General features: G+C 32.5%; 5 protein-coding genes across 5 annotated transcripts; 4 read left to right on the forward strand and 1 right to left on the reverse strand.

Annotated features, from left to right (window-relative positions):
• Positions 1–274: 274 nt before the first annotated feature.
• N0V96_000170 (uncharacterized protein) lies at positions 275–2,173 on the forward strand (the record flags this gene model as incomplete). The annotated part of the gene is made up of 2 exons (XM_053191687.2): positions 275–1,841; positions 1,911–2,173. 2 exons carry the CDS (start codon positions 275–277, stop codon positions 2,171–2,173), a joined length of 1,830 nt encoding a protein of 609 aa, XP_053050771.2.
• A 1,112-nt stretch (positions 2,174–3,285) lies between these two features.
• On the reverse strand, positions 3,286–4,320 carry N0V96_000171 (uncharacterized protein; the record flags this gene model as incomplete). The annotated part of the gene is made up of 2 exons (XM_053191686.2): positions 3,286–3,447; positions 3,511–4,320. The coding sequence occupies 2 exons, from the start codon at positions 4,318–4,320 to the stop codon at positions 3,286–3,288; spliced, it is 972 nt and encodes a 323-aa protein (XP_053050770.2).
• An 848-nt stretch (positions 4,321–5,168) lies between these two features.
• N0V96_000172 (uncharacterized protein) lies at positions 5,169–5,909 on the forward strand (the record flags this gene model as incomplete). The annotated part of the gene is made up of 1 exon (XM_053191685.2): positions 5,169–5,909. The coding sequence occupies one exon, from the start codon at positions 5,169–5,171 to the stop codon at positions 5,907–5,909; it is 741 nt and encodes a 246-aa protein (XP_053050769.2).
• A 605-nt stretch (positions 5,910–6,514) lies between these two features.
• N0V96_000173 (uncharacterized protein) lies at positions 6,515–7,162 on the forward strand (the record flags this gene model as incomplete). Its single annotated transcript, XM_053191684.2, has 1 exon — positions 6,515–7,162. The coding sequence occupies one exon, from the start codon at positions 6,515–6,517 to the stop codon at positions 7,160–7,162; it is 648 nt and encodes a 215-aa protein (XP_053050768.2).
• A 568-nt stretch (positions 7,163–7,730) lies between these two features.
• N0V96_000174 (uncharacterized protein) lies at positions 7,731–9,232 on the forward strand (the record flags this gene model as incomplete). Its single annotated transcript, XM_053191683.2, has 4 exons — positions 7,731–7,761; positions 7,912–8,463; positions 8,526–8,654; positions 8,718–9,232. 4 exons carry the CDS (start codon positions 7,731–7,733, stop codon positions 9,230–9,232), a joined length of 1,227 nt encoding a protein of 408 aa, XP_053050767.2.
• Positions 9,233–22,577: the final 13,345 nt, after the last annotated feature.

The raw sequence follows: 22,577 nt of genomic DNA on the forward strand, positions 1-22,577 counted from the left end.
GTTGTGACCCCCCCGGTCTGCGTTATCCAGGGTCTCTGAATTATTGGCACTTCATTTCCCCCACCATCGTCAAAGCAGCCCAGAGCCAATCTCCCTTCGCCTTTTTTCCCTTCCGCTTGATCAGCAATCCCGCTATCGCCGCCGTCGCCGCCGCTTCCCGTCCCCCCCCTTTGGAGAGACCGTCTGGCCATGATCTAGGAACGGCTTCAATCCTCCCCTCTCCGAAAATCTTAGTTTTTCGACCCAAAGAACCGTCCACTCCGACCCGACGACCATGTCCGTTTGCGTCGAACAGTCCTTTCCTTCAACCGACGACGACGCCAACGTCACGAACGTCCCCCGAGATCGAGACCCCTCCGGTACCGATAGGCGACAGTCGCGAGACGACTATCATGCCAACGCCAACGCCACTGAAGAGTTGACCTCGATTATGACAGCCTCCGCCTCCATCCTATCAACCATACTCAATACCTCATCCAACCCAGTATCACCCGGCCCATCAAGCCCACCCCTCGAGCAGGCAAAGAGCAATGACTTCGTGCCCCCGACTCGTCCAAGCAGCACGCCCTTTTTACACCCCGATCAACGGAACTCGGATTGCTGCACTCCGATGGCCGACGACGTCGATGCCTACGGAGGCCCAGGCATCACCACTCATTCCTATACTCACGAGACCCCCGAGGTCACGCCCTCCCTGAATTTGAATGACTTACCGGCCGAGATTCACGAATGCATTCTCGATCACCTTTTCGGATACCGAGTATCCACAAACTCCAAGAGCTCGGTAGGCATGCAGAGTGTGACCAAGAGTTGGGGAACCGCACTTCGCCATTCCCGACGTAGAGAGTTGTCGGAACTTGCTCTCGTCAGTCCCGTCTGGAGAATCCTCATTCAGGAGCGCCTGTACCGTCATATCAAGATTAAGGCCACCATCGAATCGCTAGAGCTGGCCATGATGTACTTTAGCGAACACAACCACCTCCGGCACTACGTCAAGCACATTGAGATTTGGTTCCCAGTCTTCCAGCCCAAGTACGGTCCGTTGGCGTTGAGCACTACTCTTGCTCTTCCCACGGTAACAATGGATGGATTGACAAACGCGACCTATACCCTCCCCGCCAACAACTGCAGCCTCGAAGAGGCCTTCACCTTTGTCTCGATGGCGCTTCCTGACGTTTGCGTCCTGACTATCGAGGGAGGAGAAAGAAAGAAGGCACCAAAGGTACAGCACAGTTGGCATAAGCGGCCCGCTGGCTGGCATCTGCCGACCCTTCATTCGGTTCGGACCTTGGTCACTAAAGGCCAGTGGAACTTGATGCGCGAAGACTCGGATTTCTCAGCCTTCCTCGCATCTCTTCCAAACCTCAACGAGTGGCACGGCTCCTACAGCAAGCCCAAGTCCAAGAGTTACCTGAGCATGGCCAGCATTCTACCTAAACTTCCCACAAATCTCACTTACCTCAACTTATGCTTGGAAAGCGACTACCGGCGAGAGCTCACGTGCCCTCCGTTTTACATGAAGGTTTCTAACCAGGTTCACTTCTGCACGAAGCTGGCCGAGGCAACTCCGGCGTTAGAGCATTTGGCCTACACTGGCCGTGTTTGCAAGAATTTCTTCAACATGGCGGCGATGAGATCGGATTCAAGAACGACACGGCTCAAGACGATTGACCTGACGGTCAAGAATTGCTGTCGCCCTGTACCTCAGTTCCACGATTCTGGAAGCGGAATTCAGGACATGAACTTTATCCATTCATTCGAGATGCTTGTGTTGGCAGGCATTCACTCCATGTCGACTCTCAAGACTCTGGACTACCTGCGGATTCGCTTCGTGGACTTGGGTAAGTCATGTCTCGCATTTTTTTTTTCTTTCTTTCTTTTTAGATCCCGTCCTTGCTAACCAGTGCCAGACTCTCCCGTCCCTCCCTTGAATCCCTACTTTGTCCTGAGAGACGGCTGGTGTTCCGGTGTCTGGAGTGACAACATCCTGGCAGAGCTGAATCGAGTCCGGCCAAACGCCAAGTTTGAGCAGTTGAGCGAGTCATTCGGCGAAGTTGGATTCAATAAGGACGGCCGCATGATCATCAGCCCCGACTACCCTCGATCGCGAGTCTTGTCCCTCAAGCTCGCCAACTACGCACTTCTGGCGGGCAGCGTTGCTGCATTACCCTGAAGGGTCCGTCGAACCCACACACCTTGGTACACACCCGCACAGCGTATTTCCTATTTTGAAATTTGACGACAACACCACACAACGAACATGCAAGCACAGCAATAAGGGGTTCACTTGAGAGGCGTTAATTCGAGGTTTCCGCGCCATAGATGGACAGCATCATACCCCTAATTTGATTTGGGAAAGTTCTGGGTCTGTGATTCTTGCTACCTTGACGGAGTTTGGGCTTGGCACGTGGGGCGAGGGGGTAATTCGGAGTCTTTAGGGCGGGAAGACTTGGTACTCCTCTATATTTGCGGCATTCTGTTCGTTTGGCTCTTGCATTTGCACGCTAAAAGAGTTGCGGAGGTCTACTTTTGCTCCAGTCATACACAAGATGAACAAAAAGGTTTCTTTTCCAGAGAACAGGCCTTGTTGCGTTTACGTGGTCTCATTCAATGCTGGTCGCAAGTGACGTGATGTAGATGGAAAGATGTAGCGGTCATACGCGCAGGTCCCAATTACTTCCGCGAGTACTGGGGTTACCCATTCTCGCGTATCTCATAGACGTTCAGTGTCGGTGAGGCTACATGTACCGTTGACTGGCGGTTGTCTTCTGATAGACTTACAACGTCCATATAGGATATAGTGTAGTCACGGATTTGGGGTTGCCGTTGGTTGCCTGGTCCTGCAGTCTAATTTTTGTTTAGCCTGGGAGCGAGTATAAGTCTATAGTGATGCCTTGGGGTATGGATTTCGTTTATAGGAAGGGGTCCTTTCGTCTCATTGCGAAACCGATAAATAAACAATGGAGAAAACGTCTTGTGTCATGGTCAACTTAACCAATTTCTGATAAGAATTCCGAAACTACGTCTGGGAGGCTACTCGGGAATGGCCTTGATCGTGATAGCAAAGGCGGGGAGCGAAGCTTAGAATTTGGCTTTCAAAGTAAGGCAAGTATGGGCGATTGACCATTGGGACCAGACTATGACCAGGTCGAATCCTGCAATATACAATTATTAGTTTTGAGTGTAGGGTTCCTCATAAAAAATCAGTGCAGCTCGTTTCTATTCCTGATCTCCGAATTACGTCTGAAAGCTTGGATATAACTTGCTAGTGTAGAAGAAAATCACTTATCTCCTAGCCTTAAACTTATCCAACAGCATCTTCACCGTCAACCCGAAATTCCAGAGCCAGACCAGGACCAGCAAGACGGCCAAGCAAGTAGACCACACCTTGAAAGCCCGCGACCCGAAAATCTTACCCAGCTGGAGTGCCGCATTGGTGTAGACGCCCTATAACATTAGAAAATCCCCTTCTGAGCCGATTCAAGGAAAACGGATGGGTGCAGAACTCACCCAAGGGAAAACCATGGCCCATCCAGCAAGAGAATACGGTATTCTGTTTGGTTTCCAGCCGCCGCCCTCGAAGAAGGCGCGAAAGACGCCTAAGAGAGCAAAGAGCCACCAGTACGTCCCCAGGCCCCAGGCCACGAGGCCCGCGAAGATGCTGGCATAGCCTACCGGAGCGGCAGCGGCGTCTGCGGAGAGAAGGGCGTCAGTACCGGTATACGACGCGAAGCTACCGCCGACGACGGCCTGTCCGAGTATCTGCAGCGCGTAGCTCGCCTGGCCCCAGGGCCCGCAGAGGATCATATCCTGAAAGGCCTTCTCCTTGGGCGGCTCATCGTTGCCCAGCAGGCGCGCCCAGAATAACACGTCTAGGGCGAAGGCCAGGGGCAGGCCCATGCCGATGAGGAGGTAGGATACGACGATGATGGGGAGTTGTTGGGCGCCGGGGAGGTTTGCGGGGGAGGCGCAGAGGGTTCCGCCTGCTGCTGCGGCTGTGAGGGCTGCGGTGACTGCTAGTTGTGTCGAGGGTGAGAGGTGAGATACGCCCGGCGGGTGGACTTTGATGAAGATGAAGGGGAGGATGAGGATTGTTGTTGTTGCGAGGGCGAGGGAGATCCACCATAGGACGTGGACTGTTGCGGTCCATGGCGAGCCCTGGGTGCCGCCGGGGGCGAGGGCGAGGGAGGCTGTTTGGGTTACGGAGGTGAAGGTTACGGAGATGCTGGAGAGGCCTGCGAGTTCTGCGTCGTCGTGTCTCAGGGCGTGGATGGTGTGGTTTGGGTGGAGGGTTAGGCGGGCGGCGTAGAGGGTTAGCATGAGTATGAGGAGGAGGATGGAGGTTGCCCAGAGGGTGTAGGCTATTGTTGTGAGGCCTGGGAAGCGGTAGTCTAGTTGGTGGAGGACTGTGGCTGTTATTGCTGTTCCTTGGGGGATGAGGAACCATTGTGAGGAGAAGTCGCGGATTGTGGTTCGAATTGGTCGTGATGGTTCGTGGATAGGTGGTTGTGGGTGTGGTTGCGGTTGCGGTTGTGGTGGGATGTTGGTTGGTTTGGAGACCAATGGCATCCTGGAGACGCTCATTGAATGGTACAATGGGAAATCGGGGTTGATGCTGTGATGATTGTTCTTATTGGTGATGATTATGTTCCACATCGGGAGGATTTCGAGGGGAAGTGAGACAGGGGGGGACAAAGTAAAGACCTCTCTCTTTTCCCCCATGGCACAATGGCAACATGGGGGACACAGGAACATAGGATGTGGAGAGGTTGGGTTGGGCTAGGTAGATGATATGCACGACGCCCAGATGGGAAACGCCTGAGCGGATAGAGGGCGGATAGATCAACGGGTAGATCGGTTCTTTGTCGATTGTTACACTAGCCCCCAGCTGCGCCATGCCGTAATCATGACGCTCGTGAACAACATCGTGTCGTACACGATGTGGGAAGCGTTCAGACGCGCGGCTTACTCACTCAAGGTATCACCTCGAGCTCAATGCCGTGCACCCGTTCTCATCGAGGTCTACCTACGTTTGATTCGCATCATATCGCCTTGAGCAGTAGGTTCTGTACTGACTGCCCTGTCGTCAACCACCCTTTCAGATAGTAGATCAAGCGAGACAAGAGAGAACAGTCATCATCACAATAAGAACCATGGGACTACCAGCAATGAGACCCCTCCTGCTAGCGGGCGGCAAATCGACCCGAATGGGCACACCCAAACACCTTCTCCGGATGCCCGACGGAACACCCTTGTACCGGCGGCAGCTGCAACTGCTACGCACCATCTTCCCGGAGCCGCAGACGATCTTCATCTCGCTGGCGCAGGAGTCCGAGACAGACGAGTTCCTTGACGATCTATTGTCGCGGGCTGCCAACCAGTCTGCCGAAGTGGAGGACTGCAAGACACCACTGCCGAGAATCCAGATTCTACGCGACCATCACCACCCCGCAAACCCGGACGCAAAGATTCCTGCTGCCGGCAGTAGTGGCCCCGCCGCGGGACTCCTCGCAGCATACCGCTACGACGCATGGGCGTACTGGGTGGTATTGGCGTGCGATTACCCGCTGATCCCGGCAGAGGCCTTCTTCCACCTCTTCGTCAAGCGCGACGCCGTGCCCGTGACGTGCTTCCGCACCGCGGAGGGGGTATGCGAGCCGCTGCTGGCGATTTGGGCGCCGCCTGCGCTGTCGCGTCTGGCGGAGCGTGTTGCGCGGGGCCATCCGCGGCCCGAGGAGACGGCGAGGGAGCTTGACGGGTTGATGGTTGATGCGCCGGCGGGTTGCGAGTGGTGGTTGACGAATGTGAATACCATGGAGGAGTGGGTCAAGGCTGTGGAGGAGATGAAGCTGGGGCCGCCCGGGAGAGGGGAGATTGCGCCGGAAGGGATTATTGGGAATATTGTGTAGAAAATCAAAGGTCACCGCTTTGAACACCATATCTACATGCGAGCTTTGATATTACGAGTTCATGTAATCTTCCACATCATGCAAAGAAATGAGTGCGCTCCCAAGGCAGGTAGGTACATCTTATCCGTCTCTCGGTGGACGAACGGGGCAATAACCGGGGGACCCGCACCGGACGACGGCCGACGGAGCCGAAGGGGGGGAACCCCGCTTGTCAGCACCTTAAACCCGAAGAAGCGCGTGTTTTTCGGTCTAAACAGCCGGGAAGCGGGGCAAAATTAAGCCAAACCCCACTGGGCCGACGTCGTGAGACGTTCCCGCAGAAACAAACATGCACCAACGAGCAGGCAGCAGCGGCGTGTAAACAGGCAGACGTTTGCTTTTGAAGAAACGAATTTCCAATTCAGTCATTCCAAACAGTCGGAAGAAAAGTCAATTGTGGTCTAAGTGATCAGGTATTACAGTTTGTGGTGCATGGAAGCCAACAAAGAATGTACGTGGGCCCACCACCCTTACACCCAGCCGCCGTCTCCCGACCCTTCCGATTTACCCGATCTAACATGACGATAGCACCATCACATGCATACGACTAAAGACGCAGAATCATCATGAGCGCATCCTTAGAACAGAATGGCTCAGGCCTATTCAGCCTCCCGTGGGAAATCCGTGAAAAGATCTACGAGTACTACCTCTCATTCGATCACGACGATTTCGGCGACACAGTCCGGCCGTTGCACGTCTACTTTGAGCAAGGGGAATACAAGAAACCTCTACCGCCGCTCATGTTGACCTGTAAGCGCGTCTACCGCGAGCTCCACCAACCTGTCCACGCCGACGCCATCATGCGCGTGCACTCCCATGGCTACGGCGACCGGCGCATCGGCTTCGCCGTCCACGGCACCCTTCGCTTCGAGCGCCTGCGCCGGCTGTACGTTCTCATCGCTATGGAGTATCCCAATTGGAACCGGTGGCTGGCCATCTTCGCCGAGGTGGCGCGGCGGGCGGAGGGCTTGGCGGAGCTTGTTATTGATTGGGAGCCGAGACCGGGGCCTCCGAACCCGAAAGGGTGGGAGGCCAAGTTGACGGAGAAGAAGCACGATGAGTTCTTTGGGGTGTTGGCGGCGTTGAAGGGGTTGGAGGTTGTGAGGTTTTACGGAGAGATGCCTGAGGGGTGGAGAGAGAGGTTTGAGAGGGAGGTTGATGCGAGGCTTGTGTGTTATCGGTTCAAGTGGTGGAAGGAGACTGGGCTGGAGTGAGAAGTGAGGACGTTATGGGTTGACTTGATACAAGATGAGGCGTTTGAGGAGTTGGAAATAACGATGCTATACAGATGCCATGGCAAGACTGATAGAACTTATGCAGGATGATCTGAGGAGGAGGGAACCAGCTGTCTGCTGAGCTCATGCCTTTTAACAGATCACTTAGCCTAGATAATTGGAAGACACTGCCTTATGCAGAAGGGGATAATCAAGCTGCTGGAGTCATGATACACCATCCTTTCCTTCAAGACCCTCTCACGTGACAGGCATTTCCACACTTCACCTTTGAAGCATCCCGTGAATATTCACTGCTCACCTGCTCAACCACCTTAGGCACTCCTCGCCAAAGGTGAATACGACGAGTATTCCATCTTCAAGCCCTACCTACCTCACTGTCCCCCACTTATCTTCTCGAATTTCTCTTGCAAGAAAAGAAATCTTTTCTTCGCCCACACTCTCACTTGCTTCTTTGGCAAAGCACTCTCCACGATCTTTGCTTCCGCAGCAGAACCTTTGTACCGACACAACACCCAAGCTCATTGCCGATCATCAGAAGTTGCTCACAATGAACGTGCAGAGTATTCGCATCGTTGCTGGTATGTCTTTATTTTCTGACGAAATTATTGCTGTTCAATTTGAACAGCAAGCTCGTGTCTTTTATTGGGATGGCGAATATTTCGAGCGCGCTACCCTGTCTTCCTGAACTGAACAGACATTAAAGAAATATTCTGAAATGAAATATCTAGCTGGGGAGAATTCTCTTCCTCGCAGTGTGCGTGTCTTCTATGAGGACGAAGAGGGCCAAGTTGCACCTTACCCTGCTTCCAACTATCGCATCATCACCGAGGAGACCCATCATCGTGAAATGATGTTCAACAGACACATCGTCAGCTATTTCGAGCTTACCATCAACGTCATCATGGCCTACTTCTTCGGCTTCCTGGTCTGCTACGGCATGCTCACCCTCATCCGCCCCTGCTCTGCTCATGGAACTATCAACCAAGCCTTCGAGATCGCCGCTCGCCAGGAGTACTCTCTCGACAACGCCATGAACCTTGCACACTGCAACATCCAGCTCGAGAAGCGCGGCTACATTGACGAGGCTGCCTATCGCCGAGCTCAGCTTGCCAACTCCCTTCGTCGCATGGGCATCACCATGCGTGATATCGACTCTGTTCTCAGAACTGACCATGAGATCACTGATGACAGCGTCAACTGGCACACTCCTGATGCCGACATCTTCGCTACTCGTGACGATGGCTGCGTTCTCAGCATCGAGACTACTGAGGGACCTTTCTGTATGTCCCCCATACTTACCCGATTCGTTCCTTCCACCAGAGTTTGCTGACATCATCGACAGACGTCGAGGGAGAGCTTGACCGCTTCGACCTGACCGATGGCCAGTCTGGCATTCCCATGTACCTCGACCTCCAGATCATCGACACCGAGACCTGCCAGCCCGTCCCCGACATATGGGTTGAAGTCTGGCGTAAGTCCATACCCCCTCCTATCCCCAAAATTCTTAACAGCCAACTAACCTCCACCGCAACAGACACCAACTCCACCGGTATCTACTCAGGCGTCGTCTCCAAGGCCAATGGCGCAGGCGAAGCCGACCCCTCCAACGCAGACAAGACTTTCCACCGCGGCCTCCGCAAGACAAACGCCAACGGCGCCGTCTGGTTCGGCACCAACCTGCCGGGCCACTACTCCGGCCGCACTCCGCATATCCACATCATGACCCACGTCCCGGGCACCGAGCGCCTCGCCAACGGCACCATCCAGGACAACGTCGCCACACACGCGGGCCAGCTCTTCTTCGACCAGACGCTCGTCGATACCTTTCGCAAGCACGAGCGTTACGCCAGCAACGAGCAGACCTTCATCGAGAATAAGCAGGATTACTACTTTCGTCAGGAGGCGAATTTCACGGATCCTGTCATGAGCTATGTCCTGCTCGATCACGAGGATCGTGATATTGAGAAGGGTGTCATGGCTTGGAAGCTTGTGGGTGTGAACATGACTAATGTTCGCGAGATCTACGTGGCTCATCAGTTGGAGGGTTAGTTGGAGAAGGGGTTGGTTCGCTGGTCTTACGAACCGGTGGACATGACATCACTTCGAATCAGTCTTTTGCCTCATTGCTCTTAAAGCTCCTCATTAGTAGCTGTCGTGATGGCTTCAACCATCCATGGCCTTACCGCATATTACGTGACCTTAGTTATATAATTACCCGAGGTCTATACTCGCTTATACTCTCTATTTTAGGGCAAACCTCGTACCTATTTCTTATTTTTAATAAATAACCGTTCTTTATATTTAACGTTAATACCCCTATTTAAAATTATATAATAATTATAAACCTAGCTCTAACTTAAACTACTAAACTTTTTATTAAAAAATTACTTTTTAAGAACTATAATTTATTATATTTTTTTTATACTTAATTTTAACCCCTATTATATTTATAAAACCCTGTTTTTAAATAATTATATTTTTTAAAAAGCTTTTAAAATAATTAAATATAAGCTTAATTATTAACGAAACTAATTAAAATAGTACCTCGCTCTATAAATAGAAGCTTATTTAAAAGACGTCTAGGACCTACTTAACCTAAATAATATAAAATTACTCTTAAATCCTTTATTTTTTTATTAAATCTATTTTATTTATTAAAGAATATATTAAAATACGAAATATTACTTAAAAATAAGCTTATAAAGCGGCTATAGCTAAGTATAACTAATAACTTAATTATTATACTTAATAAAAAGTATTAAAAAAATAATACTAAGAACGATTTAATATAATAAAACGGCCTCGTAAAATAGCTTTTTCTTTTTATAAAACCTAAGTTAATTATAACTAACTAAGTACGTCTTTTTTAAAAAATATACCTCTTTTATTTAATAAATAATATTTAAAATAATCTCTTAGTTATAAAAAAAAAGATTATATAAGTTAATAAATTATTAAATTACTAACTCCGTTATCTAAAATATCCTAAAAAAATATAAAAAAAGAACTTATTAATTTACTTAACTACTTACTTCGTATAATAATTAAAGTTCTTAAGTAAAAATATACTCTAAATAACTTAAATTCGTTTATAATTGCTTAAAAAGAATTTAATATAATTATAAATAAAACAAACTCTAATATTAATTTTATTATTTAAATTAAGGATTTCTATTTAGCTTATTATTATATAATATAGCTCTAACTATTTAAAATTTAAAAGACTTTCGTTTTTAAATCCTTTTTTTATATAACCGCTCGCTATTTTACTTTAAATTAATTTAACTAAGAGCTTATTAATATTATAAAAAATAAAATAAAGGGGCAAAGTAGTACCTAATATAAGCTATTACGCTAAGATATTTAATAACTTTTTTATATAAAAGGTAATATATAACAAAAGTTATAAATAAAACCTTATAATTTTTATAATATTAATAAGTTATTTAAACTCCTCTAAATAAAGTAAAATAAAACCTAACTCGTTTACGAACTACTTTTATAAAAAGACCTACTATTAAAAAACTAATTAAATATATAAAAATAAAGTTCGCCCTTATTAAAAAAAACGAAATAAAAAACATATTTAACTAAATAAAACCAAAATTAATAAAATAATTACTTATTTAAATACTAATAAATATACTGATTTTTATACCGACCTTACCTAAAAAAAAATAAATATAAGTAAAAGCCCCTAGTAAATCTAATAATAATAATTAAAAAAAAATAAAAAAAGCTAAATAAACTAAGAAAATTAGTAAAAAAATAGGATTCTAAAGCGTTTTACCCCTTAAATATCGTAACTATAATTATTAATATTGCTCTATTATTAAAGTTAAATATAATAAATAATAAAAATACTAATTCTATTATCTTTTTTATCCTTTTTTATAAACCTATACCTTTTTTTTTAATATATAATTATAAATAATTATAACGCAATCTACCTCGTTAATAACTAGTTATTTTTAAAACTTAAATTAATTTAATAATATAATAAAACTAAGAATATAAATTCTAAAACAGTATCCTATTTTATACTCGCTTATAAAATAAAAAATTATTTAAAACGTTTTTATAAAAATAAAAGAACTTAAAACTAAAAAACTTAACCCTTTATAATATTAATTTTATTAAGAATTTTTTATATTAACGTTATATTAAAAGCCCTATTTTTAAAAAAATAGGTATTTAGTATTTTAATTTTAACTATACTTTTTTATTTTAATAACCTATTTAAGAATATTATAATAAAATAGCTCGTTAAAAAAAATCAACTTAACTTTTTTTAAAATATAAACCCTATTTATCTTATTTACTATTTAGAAATCTCTTTTTATTAATAAACGTAATTTTTTTATTTATAATTAGTATATACCTCGTCCCTTATATTAATTAAAAAAGTAAATAAATAAATTTAATATAGCTCTAGTACTTTTTAATCTAAATATTTTATATTAATAATATTTAAAAAACTTATATTAGTTGCTCGGGGGGGTAAGGATTAAAGAACTAAATTACTTAAAAATACTAATACTATATAACTACTTATATAAAATAAGTTATTTTAAAACGTACTTTAAAACAAAGAGTAACTAAGCTATATTTTAAAATTACCTAGGACCTCTTTAATTACTTACCTATATATAAATAAAATAAATAACTTATACTAATTAAAAATAAATACTTAAATAAAATCTTCGTTTTTTTAAGAGTTATAAAAACCTACGATATAATATTTAAAATCTTATACTTATTTAAATAATAAGTACGTACCTAAAAAAGTCTTATTATTTATAAAATTTAATAAAATATAAAATATATAATAATCGTAATTAATAATAAGACTCGTTTCTAAACTTAAATAAAAAAAACTTAAAATTAAACTAAAAACTACCCTTTTATATATAAAAAAAGCTAAATAAAAATAAGGAACAAGCTAACTAAGAAATTATAAATAAAGCGATTAATATAATATTTATAACTAAGCTACTAAATAACTTATAAATAAAAACTATATTAGTAATAGCCTATTTATATAATATTAGCCCTAAATAACATATTAAATAGCTTTTACTAATTTAAATTAAAAAAGTCTAATTTAATTACTATTTTAAATAATAATAACTAATAAATATACCGAGGCTTACCTACGATTTACGTCCTTATTAAGAATAAACGTATATATATAGCTATTAAGCATACTCTTTAAAAAGGGATTATAAAAAAAATTAATAAAAAACGTTTTAAAATAAAATAAAGGGGGTATATTAAATACTTTATAAAATACATAATAAACGCTTATAATATATATAAAATCTAAATCCCTCGCTTTTAAAAAATTATTATTATATATAATATAACGTTTAATAAAACCGTTTTTTATTTAAAAAACGATATAAAAGTTATAATTTAACTACCTAAATTAAAGTTTATAATAAATAAAATTTAATAGCTGCTTATAATTATTAATCTTAAACTTTAATTACTTAGAATCGTAAATAAAAAAAAGCCTCGTTAATAATAAACTAAGTATTAGACGGACTAGGGGGATATATATATAGATCTTAGTAATAAATTAATAATTAAAAAAGTGATTCTATTCTATAATAATCTTCTTAAGTTCGTATAAAAAAATAAGGTATTTTAAAATATATCCTCATACGTAACTAAAGTAAGTTACGTATTAGAATATCTACGTAACTAAATAGAAGTTTAGTTACTTTTTAAAGTATTATACGTTTAGTCCTAGTTATTATTATTTTAATACTAAGAACTTTTTTTTATTACTAAACATATAATATTCTCTTTATTAATAATTAAGTTAAGCTAGTTATTTTTTTTATAGAGTTAGTTAATAATAAAATAAATAACCTATTATATAATAATAATTACTTATTTTAAATAAATAAATAAAACTCTTATTCCCTCGTTTTAAATAAATATAATAGCAATCCCTTATATAATTTAATAAATTTAAAATTAGTTATTTAATAAATAAAAAAATAAGTTAATATTAAGATTAAACTTAGTAATAAATTATATATACGAATATTATAATAATTTATTCTATTTAAAATAATATTATAACCCAATATATATAACCAAGACTAAGGCCGGCCCCGCAAGCTTATAATAGCTACAATATACTATATATATATAAAAAAAAGAATATAAGAATCATCCTACAAAATAAAAAAAACTATAAAACAAATTATATATAAATAAGAAAAAATAATTAAGTAATAAGGTAATTACTATAATTACCCTAAGTAAGTAATTACTAATATCTACCCTTAATTACTAACAAATAAAATAAAGTATTATAAAAAATATATTTAAAAAACAAGACTTATATATAATATATACTCGAGCTAGGCTCTAAAAACAGACCTTCTATAGCTTTTTTAATAATTAACTTAATATTAAATTTTACGATCGCTTTTAGCTATTTTTACTAAGAATTCCTCTTAATAAAATTACAATTAATTATTAAAGCCTTACTTACCTCACGACTTATAAATATAGCTTTAAAAAAGCTATTTATAACTATAATACTATTTATTTAGTCTTCGTAACTTTAACTTTTACTAATATACTTATTATAACTAACTAGTTATAATATTTTAATTATTTTTATTTAATAAGTTTACTTTATAAAAAACTAATTAAATAATACGAATAATATTTTCTCGTACCTTAACTAAATTACTTATTCTAAGCTTTTTTACTTTTTTTAAATAACCTATTTAAAACTTAGCTAAAAAAAATAAAAAATAGCCCTAATAAATATTAACTTTAATAACAAAATTACTTTTTAAAAAAAAACCTATAAACAACTCTAAAAAAAATTAAAAAAAAATATAAATATTATTAAAATATAAACTATATATAATAAAACTATAAATAAGTTTTAAAATTTTAAAATTATATTTTAATAATTTAGAAATAAACCTTAATATATCTAAGCTTTAGAAAATAAAATTATTTAATTTAAAAAATAAAAAAAGCGAGTAATAATATTTAAGCTCTCTAAAAAAAAGTTAGCACTCTCTAAGCTACTACTAATATTATTAGTACCCCCTCTAAAGAGGATAATAAAAGCTTAAGCTTAGCATACTTATTACTTATAATAGTACCCTAAGTACTCTTAAAGGATTTTTAATCTAAATTAAAAACTATTAAAACTTCTATTATAAAGACTTTACTAGTAAAACTAAAAAAAATTATATATATTACTAGCTTTTTTTTTAAAAAACGAGCCTTTAAATAATTTAAACCTATTTAAAAAAGAATACTTTAATAAAAAAGACTTTTAATAAGTACTCTACTAAAATATATAATATTTATTATAGCTTTAATAAATTTAAAAAAGCTCTTAGGTCTTTATTTTAAAATCTTAATAAAAAAAATAATAAACTAAATATAACCTAGCATAGCTATAATAAACTAAATTAATAAAAAAATACTCACTAAATTTTAACGTTTTAATACTTAACTAGATCTTATTAATAATACTAAAATATTTATATTTTATTAAGGACTAAAAGATAAAGTTAAGAACGAACTAGTTAAGCTTTAATAAACTAAACGACTTCTTTTAATATAGCAAGCTTGCTATTAAAATTAATAACTAGTTCTATAAATATAAAAAAAAATAACTTAATATAAGATATAAATATTAATAATAACCCTAGCGCAGTTTTTAAATAAACTAAAAACTTTATAATAACTAAAATAATAATTATTAAAATACTACTTATGGATAATATAATAATCTTATAAATCTTAGTATTACTAAAAAAAAATAACTACTTAAAAAAAAACTTTAAGTACTATAACTATAATAAGCTAGGATATATAGTTAAAGACTATTAATAACCTAAGTATATTTAATACTAACCTATTCTAAAAAAAATAAGTTAATATTATAAATAAAAAAAGTCCCCTACGAATAACTCTTATAAATAGCCTACTATAATAATAACTATTTTACTTACCAAAATAATAAAAAATAAACTAAATAATATTTAAAAAAACCTAAGAATAACGAACGACTAAAATATAGTACTACTTTACTAATTAAAATACTAGCCGTTATAACTAAAAAAAAATCATTTTAATATATTAACTAAATACCTTTAAAAATAATAACTTCGAATATATTACTATACTCTCCTAAATTTATAAAAATATAAAAAAAAAGCTAAAATAGACCTTATTATAAAAAATACCCTTTATCTTTTTAAAAAAAAATTATATAAAAACTCTAAACGAGTATAAAGGAGTAACTTCTTAAGTTTAAAAAAAAGAGGACCTAATATAAAAAAAATTATAAATAACCTCGTCTATATAGTATAATAAAATAGTAAATAAAAACGACCCCTTAGGCTTAAAAAGACCCTGACCTAAAAAAAAGTCCTAACTAAGTCTATTTATATAATAAGATAAGAGGACGGTAACAAAAAATTTATTTATAAAATTAAAAAAATAGCTTAAAAACTTCTTATATAAAAAATAAAATTAAAATAATTAAAAAACTAAACCTTAATTTTTAAAAAAAATTAAAAAAAAATTAATTTTTAACTTAATAAAAAAACCCCACGCGGGCCCTAATAAACTTACTTTTTAATAAAAAATTACTATATAACTTAAATAAACCTTATAATATTACCTAATAACGTACTTAGATAAAAATAAGTTACGGATTTTATTTTAATATTAATAATACTAACTCTAAAAAGATTTTAACAAAAACTAATATAAAAATATTAACTTATTTAATAATAAATAAATACTATAGTTTTATAAAATAATAGAACTTAAAAAAGTTCCTATAATACCCTAAGTAAAAAGAAATAGCTCCTTACTTAATACTAAAAATATATTTTATAAAGAATTATTTTAGGTAAAGTACTTAAATAATAAATACTTTTAATACTTCTTACTTAAAAAAGGATAGCTACTTCTACTTACAAAAATATAATAACTAACCTATTAAAAATATCTATATTAATAACTAATTACTAAACTAAATAATTATATATTTTAATAGGACTTATAAAAGTAATATTCGGACTAAGTTTAAACTTCCTTATATAATATTAAAATAATAATAATATAATATAGACTAATTATAGGTACGATTAGTACTAGATCTATTATATCTTTAAAAATACGAGCCTAAAAAAAATAATAAAAAATAAATAAAATAAAAAAAATAACTAAAAAAATAGAATATTAAAAAAACTAAAAAAAACTAATTATAAAAGAATAATAAAAAAATAAATATCAAAAAATAAGTTCTTATATATAACTAAATAATAATATAACGCATACTTACTAATTAAACTCGTTATATATAGATAACTACTACGTATTATAATTAATAGTAGTATATAAAGAAGTTTTATATTACTAAAAATAATAAATAAACTCGACTTACTATAAATATAAAAAAAGTAACCCATACTAATTATAAATAGTAAAAAAAAAGAGTTAACTATAATAATAAATATATTAATTAAGAAACTATATACTTTTTCGATATATATTAACAATTACAAAAGATTAACTATAATACGACATTATAGAAATTAAAAATATTAATATTGTCCTAAAAATCTCGTAATTATAAAAAACATAACCTATAAATAAATTAAACTACTAACTAAGTTTAATAAGTAAATTTAGTTACTAAATAACCTAAAAAAAAAGGGTTTAAACAAATTTCTCATAACTCCTAAAACATAATATATAACTTTTGTTAGGATAATAAAAAAGCTTTAAAAAGTTCATATTTAGTATAAACAATTAAAAAATTAAAATAATTCTAAACTATACCCAAAGAATACTAAAAATATATAAAACTATTTATAAAACCTAAAAAAAATAGGATTACTAAAATATAATAATTAAGATATAAAAATTAAACTTAAAAAAAGAACATAACCTAGGTTCTTCCCTATATACCTTATAAACTAAAAAAGAATAAAATTATTTTAATAAATATATTAATAAAAAATTTAAAAAAGGATATATTTGACCCTCGAAATCTCTTATAAGATTACTCCTATTCTTTATACTACTAAAACCTATTATTAACTATAAAAAAACTTAATAAAATTATAAAAAAAGAATTATTATCTTTTACTACTTATTACCGAACTTAGAGATTTATTTTATAAAGCTGACTAGTTTACTATAATAAACCTTAAAAAGTATTTAATTAAATCCGAATTAAAAAAAAAGATAAATAAAAAATAGTATTTCGAACTTATAAAGGACTCTTTAAATATCTTATTATACTCTTTAAACTTACTAATACTCTAATAACCTTTTTAAATAATAATTAACTATATACTCTAAGAGTTCGTTAATATTTTTATTATTATTTATATTAATAATATTTTTATCTTCTCTCTAACTTTAAAATACATAAAAAACATATTTATATAGTATTTTAAAAACTCTAAAATACTAAATTATATACTAAACCCTCTAAATATAAGTTCTATGTCTAAAAAATAAACTTTCTTAAATATACTATAATACCAAAAATAAATCTATATATAAATATTAAAAATAAAAAGTAATTAAGGACTAGCCTATATTATAAAACGTTAAAAATATATAAAAATTTTTTAAAATTCGTTAACTTTTATTAACAATTCCTTAAAAACTATATTAATATTATCAAACCTCTTAACAATTTAATATGAAAAAAATAACCTATTTATTTAGGACTCTAAATACGAAAAAGCATTTACTAAAATTAAAAATATAATTATCTCTAAACTAGTTACTATAATTCTAGACCCCCAGAAACCTTTCAAAATTAAAACTAATACCTCGGACTTTACTATAAAAGCGGTCTTAAAATAACAAAACAAGTAAAAAAAACTTTATCTATATTATTTTTATTTTAAAACATTTTATAAAACAAAATTAAATTAGCAAATCCATAACAAAAAAATTAATAACTATTATCAAAATATTTTAAAAATAAAAACTATAGTTATTTAGAACTAAATATAAAATTATAGTTTATATAAATTATAAAAACTTCGTAAACTTTATAATAAATAAAAATCTAAATAAATAATAAATTAAATAAAGCGAGTTCCTATTTAAGTATAACTTCTAAATTATTTATTAAAAAGGTTTAAAAAAATAGTAAAACAAACGCTCTTAATAAAAGACTTAACTATAAAATTACGGTCCTTAAAAAAAACGCAAATTATTTTTTTTTAAAAAAAAAGGATAGTAGCTTTATACTAATTATAAAACTTTTTATAATAACTAAAAAGATTAATACTAACCTGATTAAAAAAAAATAACCCCTAAGCTTATTATAAAAATTTATAATATACCCGCACACGGTTATTAAAAAAGTTATTAAAATATAAAAACGGATTTATTAATATTATAATAAATCCGCTATACATACTAAAATTACTAACGTAATTAAGGATTACGTAATTTATAAAAAAAATAAAAATAGCTTATATAAATTTTATAACGAGCTATAACTATTATAACTACTTATAAAAATATAATAATTAATTTTATAAAATTTTATTATTAAATTACTAAAGTCTAAAAAACTACTTATAAATATATAATACGATAATATCCTAGTTATAATTAATCGACTCACCAAGTTTACTTATTTTATACTTTATAAAAAAGCTAATAATATAAAGAAATTAGTATATACGTTTTTTAAAAAATATTATTACTACTTATAGTATATTAAAAAAAATCGTTTTTAATAGAGGCTCTTTATTTATTTTAAAGTTCTAAAGATCTCTAATCTCATAACTTAATATAAATTATAAATTATTAACCGCTTTTTATTTATAAACTAATAATTAAATAAAAAAAATTAATTAAATTCTTAAAATATACTTTTAATATTATATAAATTATGATTAAAATAACTAAGTAATATTATTATTAATAACCTAATTCGCATACAATAATATAATTAATAAAAGTATAAAAAAATCCCCTGTTCTATTTAAACTACGAATACTAACTAATAATATAAAAAAAACATAATAAGGATTATAAGCTATTAAAGTAATAGTAAATATAACAAAACTCTAAAAAAATCTAAAAAAAAACATTTCTAAATCTTAAGTTTATATACTAATATATAAAAAAAAACGTAAATAAATTAAAAATTAAAAGACTAACTTTAAAAAAAGGGGATAGTACTTATTTCTTTTTGTTATAATATTAAAATAAAATAACTAAGTAATAAATTAAATTATAAAAAACTTAGACCTTTTAAAATTACCTAGAAAATCTCAAACGTTAACTATAAATTAAAACTTTTAAATATAATAAAATATTATCTAGTCTTTTATATTTTATTTTTTAAATTAATATTTAAAGGTTTATATATAGAAAACTATATTATTATAAAACTAAACGAATTAGAATATAAAATTAAACGAATTATTAACTACAAAACTAGGAACAAAACATAAAAATTCTTTATTAAATAAAAAAAATTACGGATATAAAAAAAATATATAAAAACTTATTATAAACCTCTAGAACTCTTAGTAACTTTTTTAAAGAGTACTAAAATTAAAATTAAAACTAAAACTCCTAGTTATTATAGCGTCTAATTAATTATACTAAAAGTATTACTAAATTATACTTTCCGTACTAATAAAGACTTGTTAAAAAAAAGCTACCTTTTTAAAAGGACTAAGGATTGCCCTACCCTTTTTAAAAACCATTCTTTTTTGCCTTTTATAAATAGTCTAATTTAAATAGAAATTTATCTATTTTAACCTATACTTAATAAAGGGCTTCTGCTTATTTTTTAAAAAAAACTCTTCTACTTCTTTTTTGTATTTTAAATAATTAGCCTTAGTTAAAAAAATAATTTATTATACTCGTATTAATAAAATAAAAAACACCGCTACCTAAAAGAACTTATAATCGTAAATTATATTAGCTAACGTATTATAAGAATAATTATAATGAGTATACTTATAATATTTTGACTTTCTTTTAAATATTTTATACCTCTAACTTACTAAATAATAAAACGAGTAAAGTATTATAATTTTAAAACTATACTCTTTTATTTTAAAAAGCTAATTTAAAATAATAATAAGTTAAAGAACTAACAAACATCTTAATAAAAAACATTCTTAAGAAGATCAGAATAACTAAAAAACAAGGACCCTATTGACTTATTTATAAGTTTATAAGACTAAACCTTTAAAAAAAAGACTTAATATTACGACTTAATATATATAACTAAAACTAGGGCTAGCCCCGCAAGCTTATAATAACTACAATATACTATATATATATATAAAAAAAATATAAAAAATTATCTTATAAAATAAAAGAACTATAAAATAAGTTATATATAAATAAAAAAAATAATTAGGTAATAAAATAATTATTATAATTACCCTAAGTAAGCGATTATTAGTATTTACCCTTAATTACTAACGAATAAAATAGAGTATTATAAAAAAATATATTTAAGAATAAAACTTATATATAGTATATACTTAAACCGGGCTCTAAAATAAACTTTCTATAACTTCTTTAGTAATTAATTTAATATTAAATCTTATGATCGCTTTTTAATTATTTTTATTAAGAACTCCTCTTAATAAGACTACGATTAATTACTAAAACCTTACTTATTTTACGACTTATAAACATAGCTTTAGGGAAACTATCTACGACTATAATATTATTTATTTAATTTTCGTAACCTTTAACTTTTTACTAATATACTTATTATGACTAGCTAGCCGTAATAAGTAGTAGTAGTAAATTATTCGTATAGACCTTTTATACTAATTTACTAACTCTAAAAAAATACTTACTTAAGTATTTATATTAGAGGATATATAAAGGTAGCCCCTACCCCCTTTTAGATTTCTTTTTTTCTTTTTTCTATATTAATCCTATAAGTAATTAAAATAATAAGTTTTTTATTTTCTATTTTTAATAATAACTTTTAATATCTTTTTAACTTCGTATGAGCTAATATATCTCTCGTTCTTACTAATTAAAATACTCGTTTTTCTTTTTTTTATAAGAGCTTTTATTATTTATATAGATCCTTAAAGTATTTATTACGTTATTTTATTTACTAGGGTAATTCTAACCGTAACTTTATAATCTCTCTCTCTATTAATATATATATAATTTCTTCTCTTTTTTAGTTTTTTATTTCGTACTAATATTTTTTTTAAAAATTAAAAAGTAATAGGTTACTTAGATACCCTTATATAATATCTAAATATATCTCTTTACTAATAAAGATCTTAATTTCTTAATTACTTATATTATTTATTATAAGGGTTATTTCTGAGCTATTCTTATTTAGTCCCGTAGTATTATTATATAAGGTTATATTTAAAAAATATTAATAGTCTAGAACTCGCTTCTATAAGTACGTATATTTCTATAATTATTAAAATAAAACTTATATTAAATACGTTTAGCAATTTTATAATACTTATTATTAATATACTAATTGTAGTTTATACGAGGACAATAATAATAATAGTAATTTTAATAAAAGTCGTTTTAGTAGAGGTCATTCTAATAGAGGTCGTTCTAATAGCTTTAATAATAGTCGTTATATAATTAAGGGTCGTTTTACTATTAAAGGTACTAAAATTACTCAAGAGAATCCTATTATACTTAATTAAGGGATTTTAAGGTTTAGGTATATAATAAAATAAATAAAATAAATTTAATTAAATAAAATAAAAGAAATATTACTATATATATTAGTTACGTTATATAACTAGAAATATATTCTCCTTTTTTTTTAACCTATTTATATAGGTTTTAATTTTAATTTTTAAATAGTTAATTAAAATAAGTCGTTTAAGTATTATGTTTAGGGATTTCTTTATAAAAAGCGTCGAATAGATTATTTTTATTATTAATCTATCTTATTTTTAATATTTTTTTTTGTATAACTCCCTTAATAATATAATATTAATTATAAATCTCTTTTTATTTATAATACTTAATTTAACTAAGTATTTATATAATAAATAAGAATCTAAATAAATAATAAAGGGGAATCCTTAGATACTTAAGGGTATTAAGAATCTTATTTAGTATTATACGAATTATAATAGTATTATTAAAACTAATAACTATCTTATAAAGCTTACTTATTAAAACGCTTCGTATAATGCGTTTATATTTTATTAAGCTCTAATAAATAATATTTCTTTTTAATTTTAAACTCTATATTCGTATGAGTAATTTATTCCCTAAGTATAATTAAAAATCCTAATTAGGAAAAAGAAGTTAGAGTTATTTATAAATAATTTATTAATAAAAACGTAAATACTTTATATAAAATATATTTAATAATATA

The sequence above is a fragment of the Colletotrichum fioriniae genome (genome assembly GCF_027942845.1).
Source record: "Colletotrichum fioriniae strain IMI 355084 chromosome Unknown scaffold_1, whole genome shotgun sequence".
Classification (NCBI taxonomy): domain Eukaryota; kingdom Fungi; phylum Ascomycota; class Sordariomycetes; order Glomerellales; family Glomerellaceae; genus Colletotrichum; species Colletotrichum fioriniae.